The 19,890-nt window shown below is 36.2% G+C and overlaps 1 protein-coding gene across 1 annotated transcript; it reads left to right on the plus strand.

The window, feature by feature from the left end:
- The first annotated feature begins 2,285 nt into the window (after positions 1–2,285).
- Positions 2,286–15,686, plus strand: LOC131164975 (uncharacterized). Its single transcript, XM_058122551.1, has 4 exons — positions 2,286–2,707; positions 2,940–3,001; positions 3,337–4,093; positions 14,895–15,686. The coding sequence occupies exons 3-4, from the start codon at positions 3,345–3,347 to the stop codon at positions 15,547–15,549; spliced, it is 1,404 nt and encodes a 467-aa protein (XP_057978534.1). The 5' UTR covers positions 2,286–2,707; positions 2,940–3,001; positions 3,337–3,344; the 3' UTR covers positions 15,550–15,686.
- Positions 15,687–19,890: the final 4,204 nt, after the last annotated feature.

The following is a 19,890-nucleotide window of genomic DNA, read 5'->3' on the forward strand; positions in this document are numbered from 1 at the left end:
ATTTCTTTTATTATTTAATTACTATAATTCTTCGGATCTTTATAGAAAAGCTTACGATTCTTTGCACGTTTTACTGAGTCATTAAGTCTAAGAAAGAATCCTGGTGATAAATTACTTAAGCTTCATCTTTCTATATTGAATTTGATTGAAATATTTTTTTTTTTTAAATTGTACTAATTTGCTCTTGCTAAGAGTGCTTTTTGTACACAAGAATTGTTCTTATTTCTCTTGTTGTTTTTTTATGGTTCAGTATTGTTGAATCGTTAGACTACCGAGTGTGGGGTATCACTTGGAGAGGAGGGCTTCATCCTGTTTGAAGGAGTGTGTAAACAGTTTGCTCCGCCCGGTTAAGGGAGCGGTATAGTGAAACCCTTAGGTGGTTTGCCTAAGGTGAGGACGTAGGCGGGTATAGCCAAACCTCATAAAATCTTGGTGTCTCTCTCTTCCCTACTCTCTTTAATTTTCTGCATATATAAATTGTGTGAATGTTTACTTAATTTTTGGAAATTAAATAGTTATTGGGAATAGCAGAAACCTTGATTAAAGGAAGTACGTTGATTGTGAAAAACTTGATTAAAGGAAGTACATTGATAAATATCAAAGTTAATTAACATACTTAAACTCAAGTAACTTGTTTGATATCAAAATATGAATTTTGGAAAATTGCTATAATTTTTATTTTATTTCATATTGAGAAAATCAAGTTTATCTTATTGATTGGATTGAGTGTTGGTCATTGCAAATTAATTATATTTGTGTGATTGCTGAATATAAAAAAAGTTAGGAAAGACTTAATAAAAAGATTTATAAAGAAAATTTTAAAATCTCAGTTCACCTCCCTTCTGGGAGTATACCTTACTTCTTAATTACTCTCAAAATGATTTTCTAAAAAAGTGAGTTTAAGTGAGAGTAAATATTCAAAAACTATGTGTTAAATGCCCAAAACAATAACTCTCACCCAAACTTCAAAAGCAATAAGTGTGCTAGTGAATGATGAGAGTAGTAATCAAATGCTTCTTTTAAAAGTTTTTGAAATGAATGAGTGTAAAAGAGTAGAAAAATTAAGGCACAAAAATTTGGGAGAAATTAAAATATGAACATTAGTTTGAAAAATGAGTAATGAGGGGGTATTTATAGTTTTTCAGAAAATATGTCCGTTTTGGGGACACGGAGATAATTTTGAATTTGTTTAATTAAAAACAAACATGTTTTTAGCACTCAAAACTACTGGAACCTGAGAGGTTTAGTCGACCGGTCCTAGAGTCGGTCGGCTGACCTCTCACAACGAATTTGAATTTTAAAAAAGGTTTGGTCAGCTGTGGAAGGTGTCGAGCGGCCAAGTCAAGGGCGATTCCAAACCTTCATAGGTTCAGTCGGCTGGCCTTAAGGTTGGTCTACCAGTTCATGAAGGTCGGTCGATCGTGGTCATTTTGAACTAAACGGGTCGATCGGCTGACCTTTAAGAATTGGCCAAACTAAGTGGCCGTTTAGCTGAGGCACTCACTATATAAAGTGCTCAGTTGGTTGAGGTCAGTTGACTGAGGCGTTTAGAGCCTAAAATGGTCGGTCAACCGGGCTTGGTTGAAATTACAATTTAAGCCCTATTTTGTTTTCGATAACAGATTATCACCTTTGTATGATTTTAGTTTTGAGTATGAAAGGTTTTTCATAAAGGTGTAGGGTCCCTAAGGTCACTCTATGGTCAGCTTATGGTCATGTTTTGAGTTTAGCATTCATATCATGCATGAGATGCATTATTACAGACCAAATTTAAACAAAATGCATATATAAAATGAAACAAATATGTCTTCTTTTGCTCTTCAATCCGTCGTGGAATATGTCAAGTTGTATGCACTTTAAGTTCCGTCTTGGCTTCCATTTTACGTTCTCTTACGTGTGTGCAAAAATAAAAACCTGTTCATATTTTGGATAGACACATAAGTAACTTATGCTTTGTCATTATCAAAATAGAGATCGAACTCAAAAAGTTCTTAAAGTTTTTTTTTTTAAGAGGAAAAAAAAAATGTGTGTTGGGTACTAATTGTATTTTAGAGGATGAAGAGTCGGGTTACCAATCGATGAGGGATAATAAATCGAAATACATATTTTGGAAGGTAAAGATGTAGGGATTTAAGTAGGATTTGTTTTCTAAATGAAATATTAATAGAATTTGCTTATTGATTTAGTTATGAGATCTTATGTCTATGTATAATGTAATAAATATTTATGTGAATGCGTTTTTTTTTTTTTAATCAAATATCAAAGAAAATTCAAAATTTTAATATGAAGACTAGTGCGTAAAATTTTTAAAATCTTCCTTTGCCCTAGAGTTATACTGAACTTACCCACATCCCAAAACCAGCTTGGTTTCTTCCCGGACGTGGGTGTCAAATAAAACCCCCGTAAAACCCTCCCTCTCTTTGCTGCACACTGCACCGGAAGACCCTCATCTCGTCCTCCAGTGCTGTTTCTCCGGTTAGATAGACAGCCATTAGGTTGGGTTATCATCCTTCCCGTCCCGCTTCCAAAGAAGGGTCGTAATCCTCTCTGTCGACCCATGACGGCTACTCGGGTCACGATCTAGGGGTACTAACAAGAAAACTAGACTAGGTACGGGTGCGCAGGCTATAGCGGGGCTTCGCTTCCTCCTCCTCCCACCTGTGTCCATACCCGATTTGGCGACTTGCGACCTCCGTGCTCTGCTCTGGTAATCTCTCTCTCTCTCTCTCTCTCTCTCTCTCTCTCTCTCTCTCTCTCTCTCTCTCTCTCTCTCAATTTAGTCAATCTCAGAAATTGGGTGCTTGAGTAGCCGGAGTTGGAACATTTTGACCCTACATTTTATTTAAAACTTTACATATATTACGAATTTCGTTACTCATTAAATCATCAATATTGTTTATAGCGCCAGCTGACGCTGTGTGTTTTTTACTCCCTGGCAGGGTTTTGGTACAGACTTTAGGGGTGCTTTTGTTTTTGAGAGATTTGGAATCAAGGATTTAGGGTAAGTTTACGTCTTTTTTTTTTAGCATATCCTATTGTTTGATATTTAGTTTAGTTTATTTTTTGGTTTTGTAGGTATGGCGAATTTGATGATATTTAGCTTAGTTCATTATTGTTTTTTCAGTTTATATGTAGGTTTGTTTTGACAAGTTACGTTTTTGAGCAGTAGAGGGAGCTTTTTAATTAAACTTGATGATTTAAAAAATGCAATTTCTTTGGCAGTGTGATCGTTTTATGATTTTTTTTCTCGACTCTTATTTGGGTGCAAATTGTAACAGTGTGTGTGTTCTCTCTGTGTGCCCATCCGTGTATGTGTCTGTGTGTGTTGATTTGCAGAAGCAGCCATGGCAGAGTTGAAACTGTCAGAGAGTCGAGACCTAACGCGAATAGAACGCATAGGTGCTCACTCCCACATCCGTGGACTGGGCCTGGACTCAGCCCTTGAGCCCCGGGCCATCTCAGAGGGCATGGTTGGCCAGACCTCTGCTCGCAAGGCTGCTGGTGTCATCCTTCATATGATCAAAGAGGGCAAGATTGCTGGCCGGGCTGTTCTCCTTGCTGGCCAGCCTGGCACTGGAAAGACAGCCATTGCCATGGGCCTCGCTAAGTCTCTTGGTCAGGAAACCCCCTTTGCCATGCTCGCTGGCAGTGAGCTCTTCTCCCTAGAGATGTCAAAGACAGAAGCCCTGATGCAAGCTTTTCGCAAAGCAATTGGAGTCCGAATCAAGGAAGAAACTGAGGTTATTGAAGGTGAGGTTGTTGAGGTCCAAATTGACCGCCCTGCAGTTGCAGGTGCTGCATCGAAAACTGGAAAGTTGACGCTGAAGACCACAGAGATGGAGACAGTGTATGATTTGGGGGCAAAGATGATTGAGGCCTTAGGGAAGGAGAAGGTACAAAGTGGGGATGTCATGGCTATTGATAAGGCATCTGGAAAGATCACAAAGCTTGGGAGGTCGTTCGCACGATCTAGAGATTATGATGCTATGGGCCCTCAGACAAAGTTTGTGCAGTGTCCTGATGGGGAGTTGCAGAAGAGGAAGGAGGTGGTGCATTGTGTTACACTTCATGAGATTGATGTTATCAACAGCAGGTTTCCTCCTATTTCTTTGTGTGCATGTGTTTTGGACATTAGATTTGTTATATAATTAACATTATCTATGATGCTTTGCTAACTTGTATCTTTTTGTAGCAGCTTCAAAATGATAGTTTATGCTAGGAGTTGGTAATTCTGTAAGTTATGAACTCGACATTTGGGTGTTGTCACCGTGATTGAAATCTAATTAGGTTAAACTAGTACCACTTGTGAAATTTCTGAATTGTTTTGTACAGAAACTGTTAATGTTTAAGCCTCCATAGACACACAGGGATCAAGTTATTAATGTGAAGTATGGCTTGCAGTGCGTACTCTTCTAATTGTATTCTTTGGCCAAGTACCAATGGCACCCTATTCTTTGCTTTTTGACTATTATTTTAAGCATCAACACATTTCTAGACTTTTCTTTTCTGAACAAAATTGACAAGCTATCACCTTCTTGTTCACCATTTTCTTCTTGATGTTCCTTAATTTTCTTTTGTTTTAAGAGAAGCTTATAATGCATTTAGATCTAATCTAATATGAGGTAGTTAACTCAAAAATGAGCTTGAGCCAATATGCCCCTTTATCGCTTGAGTTGCAAGGTGCCAAAAAAGAGAACACTATAAAGGTCATTCCTCCTATATTTCCATTAAAAATTTGATTTTGTGTTTTATTTTCTTATTGAAAAATAGAATACTACAAATTATATGGATATGCAAGGCTCTATCCTATAACTATTGCATAATTTTAAAAATAACTATATGAGTACGCATGTACCCTTAATTTATAATTTAATTTTATGTTTCCTTTAAATATAATTTTGTTGTTTGATTTGGCTTAATTTCATGGCTTTGAAGTATTTTGGTGTTTTGGTTCAAGTTGGAGCAAGCAAATATAGTATTATCCAAGTCTAGTAGTTGTCTAGGTCATCTAGATCTATTATGGTCAAATTTGAAATGCAATCTATCTTCATTCATATTTTTACACCACAGGTGCATGCTACAATTGAATGGAAATGACTTTTTTTGATTTAGAATGCAAAACCTTTTCATTGATAATTGGTGCTAATCTGGACCTAATTTAGGACCTCTGTTTTAACAATATACTTTCTTGTCACTGTTTTTTCTGGAGAGATTTAAATGCAAATTGCTACTGCCAGGGTTGATTCTGTCTAGGTAAGTTAATGCTATGTTATCTTTGTGACTGTTGTCTCATGTTTTTTTGCTGCTGACTCTCTAATTAAGTTGTTGCAAGTGAAACACATTCTACTCTAGTGATGCTTTTAACCCCTATTTCATGTTTTAAAACATATATGGCATGGTGTTAGTGTTAGTCTGTTCCATTTTGTTATTGTAGATCTGGAAGGGTCCATGCCTGTTTTTCCTTCCATTCGTAAGAACTTAAATACTTGATTTTCAAGTCTTTGCTCTTTACTTTTTCACATCTAGGCTAGTACCATTTTTTATGACTTCATTAAGCACCTAAAGATTGTTCAATCTTGCTTGCATAGAAAAGTGCCTTATAATATTTAAAATTTCTCATCCTTATTTGTGTAGAAGATCCTTTCAATTGCATGCCCCTGAATCAATTTGATGATGTTCTTGCCATCATAATGAATTATGCTATCATATTGTTGTTTAAAATCTGGTCAATTTTTATTGACCCATTATCGCCAATATTTACTTGTATTCTTTCTGCCCTGCTCATCTGATTTCTTTATTTTAGTTTCCCCATTTGGTTCTAAGGAAGGAGCCTGCTTGGCTGTTTATCTTTGATACTTATAAGTCGAGTGGTGGCTCAATCAAATTGATTAATTTTTTTTATTTTTTTTGTAAAAAAAAATTTGGAATTGAATTAAAAGTCCCAAACTTTATGTTCCTTATATAAAGCTGGTTGCAAGCTGTTGTGCATGGACTTGACTTGCCAATCTTTTATAGTTTTATTATCTACCATAATGCTGAAAATATCATCAAAATACTAATTTTTTTCCCAATAGAAAATCATTGAAATACTAATATTAGTAAACTATGATAGAAAATTTTAAAACATAGTTAATTGGACTTAATGTTTCTGGGATAGAAAATTTTAAAACATAGTTAATTGGACTTAATGTTTCTGCGGCATTTCATTCAATTTATAGGCAGCTTCATGCTATTGAATGGCTAGGTTGCTCTCTTCTTTTTAGAAAGAAAATCCTTTTTTTTGGGTGGGGTGGGGAGGGGGGTGGGGGCATGCTTTTGATTTGTTTTGAACAGGCTTTTTCAAAGATGAATAGATTCCTTGAAAATGTGTTTTATGGTTGTTATTTTCCATGCATGTAGGGTGCCATTAGTTTTAGTCTTTGTAGTCCCACATCAGTTGCTACCTTTAGTTGGTCTTATTATTTTATCATTGTTTGGATGCAGCAACATCTGTAAGCAATATCTCATTTGAGTTTAACAAATTCTCCATGCATGGAGGGCACCATTGATTTGGGTGTCTTGCACTCCCACATCAGTGTGCTTTTGGTTCATGTTGGACATGTTTTCAAAGATGGAAAGATTACTTGAAATGTTTTTAACGATTTTATTTCATAAGAAGTTCTCCATGCTGGTAGGGCGTCATTGGTTTTAGTATGTTGTGCTCCCACATCAATTGTTTCCTTTAGTTAGTCTTGCTCTTTTATTGGTGTTAAGATGCACTAATCTCCATCAGCAATATATCACTGCATTTAACAAATTCCCATATTACTATAGTTGGGATGTGCATTTCTGCCTTTGTAGTCCATGCGATGCTATATGAGGTGATAATTGCTATTGATCTTCATCTATAGCTTGCATAATATCCCTTAGTTAGGTTGTGGTTCTTATAATAAAATCAATTCTCTGCATTCCAAAGTCTCTGCTAAATGGGCCATTGAAACTTCTCTTTTGTGTAGATAGATATGTGATCTAATGGGGAGCATGTTTTTCATATGAGTGGTGTGATGAGCTATTGCATGGGAAATCAGTAGGCATCTAGAACAAACTACTTAGGAACATTCTGTTGATCTTTTTATATGTCATCTATATGTTGGATCACCTAATTAGTACCATTTTATTCCAAAACTAAGCCAAGCCTAGGTTTTAGGGAAGAAGTAGGTCTCGATTTGCGCAGAGTTATTTAGGAGTATAGTTATGCTAGAAGGTATTAGCGCTCCTTCCACAGATGGTGCCTAATTAGCTTTCGATTATCTCACATTCAGTCATGATGACATTCAATTCACTCTTGTTTAATTACTGCCAATTTCAATATTAAATCCTTTTGTTACCATCTAGAATTCTGTTCAAGCACATGAAATTAATCACACCTCAAGAAATCTCGAAAGGACACAATTGTCCCACCTCTGAGCGCTGTTGCCAGATTCGTTTAACATGATCTTCTTCAAATTCATTTAAGTTACCTATCCTTTAAATATTGAATCCTCTTATGGCCATGTGGGATTCAAGCACACACAAAGTTCATCCCACCATAGAAAATCTCAGGACGCAATTGCCACATTTGTGAGCTCAATTGTCATTTTAAAGTTTTTCATATTCATTTGAAATATTGTCTTATAAATATTGAATCCCCTCATGGCCATTTGGAATTCTGTTCAGGTATATGAAGTTCATCTCACCTTAGAAAATGTGGAAGGATGCAAATTGCCCTGTTTTTGAGCTCCATTTTTGGATTCATTGTAGGTAGAATTTTTCAAGTTCAAATGAAATAATCATAAAAAATAGGCCTAACAAGGAAATAAGATTAACAAACAATGCACCAATAGAAAATTTGGCACTCAAATCCTAAACAAGGAAATAATAAAATAATACTCTAAAGAAACTCTTTTTTTGTTTCAGATTTTTACAGTTTTTTTTTAGTTTTTTGAATTTTTTAAAGAATCTTTAACTATTTCTTGGATTTTTTTAAAAGATTAGATTTTACTATTTTAAAATATTTTTCTAGATCTTTAAAAAATAATAAATAATTATCTAGAAAAGAAGCTTCTGTGAGAAAATCAATCTTTAAATTTGAAAACTTTCAATTTTTTTGGATTTCTTTTAATTACTAGAAATAAAAATAAACAACAATCCCTTCTTTATTTGCATGGTAAAGAGGAACTTATTATCATCACTTTTATTCTACAAAGCCTCTTGAAGGTAAGTTTGGTAGCTTACTAGGAGTCACCCCTTGTACTCTAAATATGTCCTTAATGGCCGCGAGCACTAGCTCTTGGCCCATCCATTTCTTTTTCCATCACCAAGGAAGTGAGATGGGTTGGTTCACCACTCTCAGTCCCTTCTTTATTTGCATGGTAAAGAGGAGCTTGTTATCATCACTTCTCTTCTATAAAGCCTCATCCAATGCAAGGGTGATCATCCATGGAGGATGATAAAGGGAAGGGGACAAGGATGGCCCTAGTTCATTGCAAGAATTCTATCCTCAATATCACTTGGAAATTATCAACTGGAATGTCTGTGGTATTATCAACTGCCATTCTTGGCCTTGCAATGGCCAGGCATGGCTGTCCCACTTTGCACTAGGGGTTGGAAAAGTTGACCCAAGCTTTATTTTCCTCTCTCTCACTCTATCCCATTCTATTTCATGGATTCAGAATCTGCTGAAGAAGCGGAAGAATAAGAAGGGGAGTAGGGGAAGTAGTTCGGCCAAGTAGTCTTGTGTGCAAGCCATGGACGAGGAGCTTGAGTAGGCAAGCTTATACATAAGCTGCCATGGAGCTGATGTCATGATAATGAATATGACGGTGATGAGGGATGAGGGAAGGATGTCACTGATTGATGGTGACTATTAGAAAAATGATGTTGATCATCATGGTGCGGATGATGAAGGGGATGAAAGCCCCCCAATAATGGGGGGACATTTGATGATAATGGAGTTTATGCATACATGTAGGACAAAGATGCTCACTTTACACCGCCAATCTAGGAAACCTTAGGGAGGCATTTGGTATCACTGTAAAAAATTAGAGAAACGAAAACGAAAAATGAAATCAAAAACAAGAAATAGAAACTAAAAATTAGAAACCAGCAACCTGTTTGATTAACATTTATAAAACTAATGCAAATTAAAAACTTTATTAAAAAACTTCTCATTTTGATATTTGAATCAAAACATTCTAAAAATATGATTAAAATAATAAAATTACAAATAATACACTTAAAAAAAATTACTTTAATAAAAATAAAATTTATTTTAATTATTTTACTTAATTGTTCTACTTTCCAATTCTACTTTACAGTAAAAATTTTCTTAGACATTACAAGTGAAAAATAGTAAAAGCATTTTGTAATTGGCATTATTACTATTTTTTGAAATTTATGTATATTTTTCTTTTAATTATATTTAAATTCATATGATCATTTAAATTTGATTTTAATTTAAAAGTGTTTAAAATGAATAATTTAATTCAAAAAAACTATTTCTAGATATTAAAATTTTTGGGAACAGGTTGCCAAAACAACTAAAAATCATAAAATTTGGTTATTAGTTTTTTGGCAAATTGAAAACTGACAACAGAAATAGAGAACTGGCAACAGAAACAAATGCATTTTTATGATATGTTTTTTCACTATGGAGAAATAGAAAACGACAATGATACCAAACAGGCCCTTAGGGTTTTACTCTTGTTTTGCTCTCATATTGTAGTCTCTTTTTTTCCCCATCTGTCCTCCCCCCACCACCCCCCCCCCCCCCCCGGGGGCCCCATTTCTCCCCTTCTGTGAATGTCTTCCTTGAGGGTTTAAACTCCCCATTAAATAGGCTTTCCTAATCCTAGGGCTGATTGCATCAATGCCCCAAAATCTTGTTTTCCCCAGTTTGAAGGCTATGATATAGCCCTTAATTTGGTTTCCTTTTTTCCAATTACACGATAATATCTCAAGAAAATGCTGGAATGCTTTCCATATTTTGCTGCAAAACATCTCATTGGAGTTGGGCCAAAGACATGCATGGGCCTAGAAAAAAGGGTTTTGTTAAGTTGTCCTCTAAATAAAATGTGGTCAACAATAAGTTCATGTAATGTTTTTCTAAAATAGCATTGGTGCTCCGAATAGTGCTTTAGAGGGTTATATGAAACCTACCTCCTGCTTGGGGGTTGCTATGGCACCATCTAGCTCGATTACTTGGCAAAGGCTTCACCTTGTAATAGCTTAATTCATAATCCAAACATTGTCATCAAGGTAAGTTGTTTGGTAGCTTATTAGGCATCACCCCTAGTACTCTCTAAACACGTCCTTGATGGCCGCAAGGCATAGGCTCTTGGCCCATCCATTTCTTTTTTCATCACCAAGGAAGCGAGATGGGTTGGTTCACCACTTTTTAGTCCCTTCTTTATTTGCATGGTAAAGAGGAACTTATTATCATCACTCTTATTCTACAAAGCCTCTGGAAGGTAAGTTTGGTAGCTTATTAGGAATCACCCCTAGTACTCTAAATATGTCCTTGATGGCCGCGAGCACTAGCTCTTGGCCCATCCATTTCTTTTTCCATCACCGAGGAAGTGAGATGGGTTGGTTCACCACTCTCAGTCCCTTCTTTATTTGCATGGTAAAGAGGAGCTTGTTATCATCACTTCTCTTCTATAAAGCCTCATCAATGCAAGGGTGATCATCCTTGGAGGATGATAAAGGGAAGGGGACAAGGATGGCCCTAGTTCATTGTAAGAATTCTATCCTCAGTATCACTTGTAAATTATCAACTGGAATGTTAGTGGCCCAAAATGGACAAAGCTTCACATGCACATGCTTTAGTCATTTGAAGTGTTGGTTGGCAAATGAGTTCACCACTACCATATAATGAAAATCTCTGTCAAGTTTCAAGATAAATCTTTGATTCTCTGAGCTTCATATGTGAGATGAAGTCGTGGGTGGCCTCAATTTCTATTGTGGCAAGGGAACTCTTTCCATGGATTCTCATGGCCACAAACAAATGATTTTTAGCTTTGGTAAACTTTGGTTCTTTTGTCGACTGCTTGAGTGCATTAAGTAATCACATTAAACCTGTCCTTGGGGTTTGCTCCTCCCATCCTCTTATCTTTCTCTTGACTCGACAATGGAAAGCTTCTCGAGGCATTGAGTGAAGACTTAAGAAGGCAATCCTCAACATAGGGGGGAAAAAATGCAATCTAACCATTAGATGTGCTGGACATTGGAGGGACGGAGACAAAATAGAGGAGAGAGAGAACATGGAAGAGAAAAGTATAGAGAAGAGAGGAAGAAGAAAGAAGAGGATGATGATGAAGGAAGGAGGAGGAATTGAAGTGAGAAAAAGGGAAGTTTGAGTTCATTGCATAATTGTGTTTCCATACACACATTAACAACAATAAGAAATATAATTATAGAATAACCTCAAAATATCTAAAGCATTCAAAATTACTCAAATTAACTTAAAACTCCTAAAAATTACTGATTCAGAAACAAAATCAGTAATTTTTAAACCTTCAAACAGAATATGATTGCCTAGAGTTACCCGCAAGTGGTCCTCCATCATGAGGTCAACTCATTCAAAGATTTTGGCCTGTTGTCAGCTTCGCCATTCTTGGGCTTACACTTCCAGAAAGTCTTGTTATCCCTACTTGGTAAAGTGCTATTCTTTGGGGTGGAGGAAGTTTGCGACTACCTTTGTTGTAGCCAAGCCTAAACCCTTTCTTGATGGAGCTTAATCTTTGCCCAATGTTTTATACTTCTAAACAACTTGTTTTTCTCCGGCATATCCTAGCTGCCCATCATCATGGCCTATCATTTCATGGACTTCTGGGCCTTCTAAGTGTGAATAAGTCTCATAGGTTTTGTCGAGATTTATATTTCACATCCTCAAAGAACTGAGCCAAGTATCATTGTGCATCTCTTGTTCCAGATTTCATCATAGTCTATTACCACTGCCCCAAGCAAGTACATCGTACCCATCGATACTTTAGCTACTTCCGAGTTGACCTTAACTGCTTAGAAGTATTGATCCATTCAAAAAAGAACTTCTCCAACATTCCTTGGCAACATGGGCACTACTAAAGGCTTAGGGTTCTAGCGCCTTCACTTCATAGAAATCCATCCCAGTCAGAGTGGTATTGCAAAGAGTGCAAACTAGAAGGTTCAACTTGGTGGTTAACTCCCCAGAGTCTCCTTTTTATAGAGTTTCCACCATAGCCTGCAAGTCTTTTGTTAGATTAAGAAGGGAACGTAATTGTTGCTTTTGGGTCCCATTTGAGGGCAACAACATAGTCAACTAATTGGGTCATCTCCATGGCCATTTCATTGACATGGATGATGGGTGACTTGCAACTTGACCTGATCAAGCCTCTCCTTATTAGAGTGTTGACCTTTTTGGGGCATGGTTGCCCACCAATGCTTTAATCAAGTAAGCAATCGGAAGATGACTAGATCATGATGCAATGAACAAAACTCTGATACTTGTCGTGTTCTAAATAGTTCCACTAGTGCAAGGGCCGTGCAGCACTAGTTGTAGAACTCAAGCGTGAACTAGTAGTTGAAAGTTAATCATGGATTCATCATCAAATATAAATGAGCCCATCATCAAATATGAATGAGCAAGTAGTGAGAGCTTGAAGAAGAAAGTTTATCACATGATTGGAAGCAAAGTAATATTGTTCATTGTATTAATCATCCATAGGCAACAAGTGTTTAACGAGGGAGACAATATAAGCTAAGAACAATTGCATGGATAGGGAGTTATACAAGATGGTTGAACAAAACATCAAAAGCTTTCTGGACTTCTCTAGTTTGGGCACTAGGAAACATCAAAATGCTTGTCATGTTGCAAGTTGCTTCCCAAACAACATTTTTACATGTTGACTCAAAAATAAATTTTACACTACTGTATACATGGATATGGGGCAATGGGGCACAGGACTTGTGGCCATAGGCAAGAACAAGGCCCTAGACAAGCTTGGCATCATTTGGGAGTATTGGATTCCTAGGAATCTAGATGCCTATCACGAAGGATTCCCATAATGAACCAAATGTGTGCATTTGGGATTCTCGAGCTTTCATTCATGAGAATCGACAAAGATTCCTAAAATAAATGGTTGATCTGTTTTGTTAAATCTATTTTGACTGCTTACCATTAATATCAGTGATTTAAAAGGTGTTCCTTAGGTGTGCCTTGATGCGTTTTTGGGCCAAAACTCTCCAAGGAGTGATGTAAAAGGCGAAAGTCTTGAAAGGCATAAGCATTTTGGAGCTGGTTGCACACCTCAGCAAAAAAAGAAACACTCACATTTTTTGCCTCAACTGACAAGTCATACACATTTTGAACCCCATCGCTCGTGCGAGTTACAGAGCAGAAGCAACTTTGCTCAATGTTTATGTACACTCTCCTTTCCTTTGTCGATCTTCTCTGTCCTCCTCAATGACCCAGTTGCCCTCTCTCTCTCTGACCAAGGACCATGGTTCTTAATCTTATTTCTCTCTCTCGCACACGCTCCACCTGCTTCAATTGTCAACTAAAGTCAAATCTTCTCCAGATCTGCACCTTGTCGTCTCAAGTGACCTCATTCCCACGTTGAGGACCTTATTCAAATCTTCAACACTGCTTCAGATCTTCTCCAGGGAGGGAGAGAGAGACATGCGAGTCAACCCTCCTTTTACCAGGGAAAGGCAATGGTTGCTTTGCCAGGAAAGGCACTGGTTGGAGTGAAAAGTTGTTTTTAGGGGTAGAATGAAAATTTTTTATTTTAATTATCTAATAAAGTTCATATTATTTTTAGTATGTACAATTTACTTAAATATTTTTTAAATAAAATATTAAATTCCCAAAAGGCTTACACCTCGCCTCATCAGGAGTAAAACGCACCACCTTATGACTTTACCTTTTAAAACGCCGATTAATATGCTCACAAGTTTAACTATTCACACTAAGCAAAAAGTTCTTTCTCCCAGTTAAGTTTGATTTCTATCTAAAAAATGGTTGACTTCCGTCCTGTGCACTTTCAGACACGTGTTTAGAGCTAAATTTAAGACACTGGGGCCTCCATTTAGCCCCCCATTGGAGTAACTAGCATTGTATTATGCTTTATTTAATGTGCTAAAAATATGCTGTACTTGGAAGAGCTCATGCAAGTACATGTCAGGGTCTCTTTACTGCTTTGATATACCGTTGAAGCATGTAGCAACTAGCAAGCACATTGAGGGTCTTTTGTTATATATTACTAGGTGTTTGGTTCGGTGAATAGGATGCTCTCCCTATTGTAATCTGGATTGCCAGAAAAATGAGATGAGAATATTTTGTTTGCATAATGGTTCCCAAGGAATCCTTAATGCCTACCTTGTAAGATTTCCGGAATGAACTGACAATCAAAGATTCCCAACTCATATTCCCAAAAACCCGCGAAGATTACTTGAACAGTGAACTGATGGTCGAAGCATAAAGTTGGTAAAAATATTCGAAGTTCAGAAGCATGGATATTCATCAACTAGCCTTCTCATTTTCTTTTTCTTGAATATAAGTAGTTTGTGGATAAGATCAATGAATCAATAAGTGACACATAAGAATTGCCTTGCATGCTTTTCATCCTGTTTCATTGGAGTTGCCACTAACTAACAATTCCTGCATTCCTTGGATACCTAATTTTGTAACATTCTGTACTGCTGCTAAGATTCCTTAAGTTTCTTTTTGACATTTTCATGGCAAGAAAGAGGGTTTTTGTTCATAAATTTCAATGTGTATTTGTTGCAAGTCTGTGTTTACATGACAATTATCCCTTCAAACTTGTCGGCTGCAAAATGGGCCAATTTCTTCTTTATAATCTGATCCTGCTGAATTCTTTTGCGGCATTCAATTTCAGAACACAGGGGTTTTTGGCTCTCTTCACTGGTGACACCGGTGAAATTCGTTCTGAAGTGAGGGAACAAATTGACACAAAAGTAGCGGAGTGGAGAGAGGAAGGGAAGGCAGAAATTGTTCCAGGTGTTCTCTTCATTGATGAGGTGCACATGCTCGACATAGAGTGCTTTTCTTTCCTGAACCGTGCATTAGAAAATGAAATGGCACCAATATTAGTTGTTGCTACCAACAGAGGCATCACCACAATCCGCGGCACAAACTACAAATCCCCACACGGAATTCCAATTGACCTTCTTGATCGTCTGCTCATAATCTCAACACAACCATACACGGAGGATGAGATTCGCAAGATTCTTGACATCAGATGCCAAGAGGAAGAGGTTGAGATGTCAGAGGAAGCCAGGGTTTTGTTAACCAAGATTGGGGTCGAAACATCTCTGAGATATGCCATCCATCTTATCACTGCTGCTGCTCTTGCTTGCCAGAAGCGAAAGGGAAAGCTTGTGGAGATGGAGGACATCAGCCGTGTTTATCAGCTGTTTTTGGATGTGAAGAGATCAACACAGTACCTGATGGAATATCAGAATCAGTACATGTTCAATGAAATGCCTACGGGGGATGGGGATGAAGATGAAGCCAATGCCATGATTTCCTGAATGTTCCCTTTGACATGAAATTTTGAAAGCCTATGTTTATATGTCTCTTTTTTTATTAACTTCAGGTACCACCCAGCGTTGTATGAAAATTATTGGGAAAATTGAAAATCTGACGAAATGAACCATTTTGCATTGCAGTTCAGTTATTCAGCTACAGGTCTTGGGTTTAGGGTTTTACTTTTTCAATCTTTGTTTTGGCTTTGGATGAAAGCTGAAGGGAAAGAGGCAAAAAAAAACTTGATAAAATATTTAATGGTTCAAGTTTTATTTATAGTCTGGTTTGTAGACTTTTTTTGAGTAAGTAATATTCAATATCTTAATCTATTTTATTTTAGGAATCCTACTTTTGCACAAATAATGAAAATAGATTTATAAAAATAATGGAAAAAGTATTAGAGGCTTCCCACAAATTTGTCGTAGTAAATGATATAATATTGTATTTTATTTTATAATATACTGTAATAAGTCGTTTATGATACTCATTTGAGCCATAGGCTGCTGCATACAACTTGCATGACCCATAATTTTAAACATAACTAGTAAAAACCAACCCAAGGTTTGTGGTTGTGGTGGGCAATATATGTATTTCGATAATTAGTTTTAACAATATTATTAAAATTTAACATATTATTTTACACCATTTGTTTAATTAAATTGTCAAATATTGATAAATTTATTTGAATGATATAATATTTATACAAATTACATGTAGTACATAAAATTTTAAAAATGTTACGAAAACATTACATATGATATAAATTTATTTGCAACAAATCAATTTAAATGTGAAATTAATGTAGAAAAATAAAATATAAATATAGATCATACTAATATTGAAATAAGGATTTAAAATGTAAAATTTAAGTACTTTATTTTCTAATATATGAGAAGTGTACAGAACATTTTAAAAATAATTTAAATTTTAATGTATATAATCTATACGAATAGAAATGTAACACAGTATATAAATTTCGATATTTTCAAATAATATAAATTAAAAATAGTTCTATAATTTTAATGGATGTAAATATAAACTAAAGTGTTGACTTTTTGAGTCCGATTCTTATTTTGATGCTGACAAAACACATGTTTCTTATGTGTGTATTTAGCATGTGAATAAGTCCATTAATTTAACACACACATAAGGAAATAACAATGGAAGCTTGCAGGACTTAAAACCTATACGACCAGACGCATTTCATGAAGTCAAAAGAGCAAAAGAAGAAGAAGAGGACATTTATTGTTTTATCTTGTAATACATTTAAGTTTTATTTTTAAAATTTGGTCTATAATAATGCATACATCTTGCATGATATGATTTAAATGCTCAAACATAACCATAGACAGACCATAAGGAACCAAAGGTCATAGATAGACGTTAAGACATTGAATTTTTCATTAAAAATATTTTTCATAAAAGTTAACATCATACAAAGGCTTTGAAATGTCCTTAGGGTTTAAATTGGGACAAAAACAAGTCTCGGTCGACCGACGTTGGATTTTTGGACTTAATTTAAAAACCCGGTCGACCAAACCCTTGGTAGTATAACTGCCTCAGTCGACCGAACAAGTCAGAAGTCAACATGTTGACATCGCTCGATTGACCATACTGAATTGAATGCACCGTCCTCTGTCGACCGAACCATTAACCTCTAACACCACAGCTATTTGGTCGACCAAACCTTATAGTTCAAATTGGTCTTGGTCGACCGAAACTATATGAATGGTCAACCAACCTTTGCCTTGGTTGACCAAACCAACAAAGGGTTCAAAAATACCTTGATATGGTCAACCAAACTTATAGTTCAAATTTGCCTCAGTCGACCGAATTAATAAAAGTAGTCGATCGAACCTTGTCCTTGGTCGACTGAACCTCTCAAGTTGGCTTAATTTTTAACCGCTAATCGTCATTAATTTTTCACTTAAACATTTTCAAAATGATGAGCGTGTCCCTCAATAGTCAGATTTCCTGAAAATCTATAAATACCTCCTTCCATAACTCAAATTAGTAACTTTGATTAATTTCAAAATCCTCTCAAATTATTTTGTCAAATCAAAATTCCCCCAAACCATTTTTAATGCAAAAATCTTTTCTTTGGGGTAAAATTTTTTAAACTCTCTCATACTCTCTTTCAATCTTTCTTTTGAAAAATCTTTTTAGAAGAGAGTATTTCATTTTGGGCATTTAGTTTGTATCCATAGCATACTTGCTTTAAGAAGAGAGAAGAACACTTAATAGCATTTAAAAGTGGACAAAATAGAAGTCAAATAGATTTTTTTTTTTTTTTAAATTAGGAGGGTAGATCATTTATCATGCAAGGATTGTAAAGTTATTCCAGGTGAAAGCCTAACCACACAACATAGAGTCTTAGTGTTAGATATATGTATTAAAAAATCGAAAAAAACAAAGGATAAAATAAACCATTGTAGGAGAACTAGATGGTGGAACCTAAAAGGAGAAAATATAATAAAATTTAAAGATAAAATGATCAAAGATGAGGATTGGACCTTAGAGGATGGGATAGATACAAATACTCTTTGGAATAGATTAGCTAGCTCTATTAAAAAGATAACAAAAGAGATTTTAGGTGAATCAAGGGGAAGATCATTTAATAGATCATTTAATAGTTTGTATGATAGATTAGGTACAAAAGAAGGGGAAAGAGATATATTTAAACTTGCTAAAGCTAGAGAAAGGAAGAGCAATGACTTAGGAAATGTAAAATGTATAAAAAGTGAGGATGACATTGTCTTCGTTAAGAACGAAGATATTAAAGAAAGATGGCGAAGTTACTTTAGTAACTTGTATAACGAAAACCAAATAGAAGGCTTAAACTTAGAATTGTCAAATGAGGAAAAGACAAAAAATATATGATTTATTCGCAAAATTAGAGTTAACGAAGTTAAGTTTGCACTAAAAAAGATGAAAAATGGGAAAGCTATAGCACCAGATAACATCCTAATTGAAGTTTGGAAATGCTTGGGTGATAACGAAATTAGGGTGATAACGAAATTATATGGTTAACTAATTTATTTAATACAATTGTAAAAACTAAGAAAAGGCCAGATTAACGGAGGAAAAGCTGTAAGAACCCGACTTGTGAGATATGGAATAAATAAATGAGAAAGGGGTAAAATAGTAAATTGAGCAAACTTCATCAACGAAGCCATAGTTTCGTCGACGAATGCCCTTCTATTGTTCAGCGGCGAAATACAAAGGTTCGTCGACGAGGAGAAGCCAAGAGATTTTGGGAAATCCTGAAATCTCAGGCTTGTCGACGAGGTCACCGCTACGTCGACGAACTTCCTTCATTGACCCATCGACGAAGATGCCACCTCGTCAACGAGGTTGGCTAGGTCAAAGGCTCTATAAATATCTTTTTCTTTGCTTCTTGGCTAAGATATCCAAATTTCTTTCTCTCTCTCTCTCTCTCTCTCTAGAACTTGAAGCTCCACTCTCTCTCTCTCTCTAGATTTCTTCACCGTTTGTCATTAGAAACAACGACCCGATGTTATTGCGAAGATTGGGGAAGGATTCTCTACGTGTTCTGTGGAACGAATCTTTGTTTTGAGGTCTTCGGGATTTGACCCAAAAATTGAGGTAAGGCTTGATTTTCATTTCTGTTTTGGTAGATTTGTAGAGAGTAAGATTGTAAGTGATTATCATACTGTGATTTATAAGTTTTGAGGACTCAGTTCGCTATTTAGGAGTCGTAGAGTTCCTGTTTTGTATGATACAGGGACAGATAGGTTACTACATCTGACCCTGGGGCCCATTGCTGGGTTCGGAGCATGACAACTTGGTATCAGAACCAGGTTTTCTAGGTCTTCTAGACTTGGTTAGGCGTAGCTATGTGTACAGACCAGAATATAGGATGTAGGAAATGGGTAGAATAGGTCAAGGGTTGTTTTGTTGCTAGACAGGGACTCGTTGGCGGTGTTCTATATTTTTCTTGAAATGACGATTTAAGTAAAACCACGGCAAACCATTGATGTTTCGTGTTGGTGGGATAGGACAGACCTAGACCTGTGAGAGTAATAGTTGACATGATTAATTCTAATGGTTGTGTTAACTATGTATGATATAGGAATTCAAACCGATTCCTATTCTATTTTTGGAATGGAGCCCAAGGATAACAACTTGGATAGTGGCTCCAAGGGGACTGCGAGCGATGAGTATCCGTCACTGCCTCGAGGGTTGACGAGGCAGGTTATGTGGGAGATCGGGCGGAGTGTTAGGAGACATAAACATTCTCCTACTACTGTGGGGTGTACCATCGTGAGGTTCACACGTATGCACCCTCCGACATTTTCAAGAGGACCCGATATGATGATAGCGGA

The sequence above is a fragment of the Malania oleifera genome, chromosome 9 (genome assembly GCF_029873635.1).
Source record: "Malania oleifera isolate guangnan ecotype guangnan chromosome 9, ASM2987363v1, whole genome shotgun sequence".
Taxonomy (NCBI): domain Eukaryota; kingdom Viridiplantae; phylum Streptophyta; class Magnoliopsida; order Santalales; family Ximeniaceae; genus Malania; species Malania oleifera.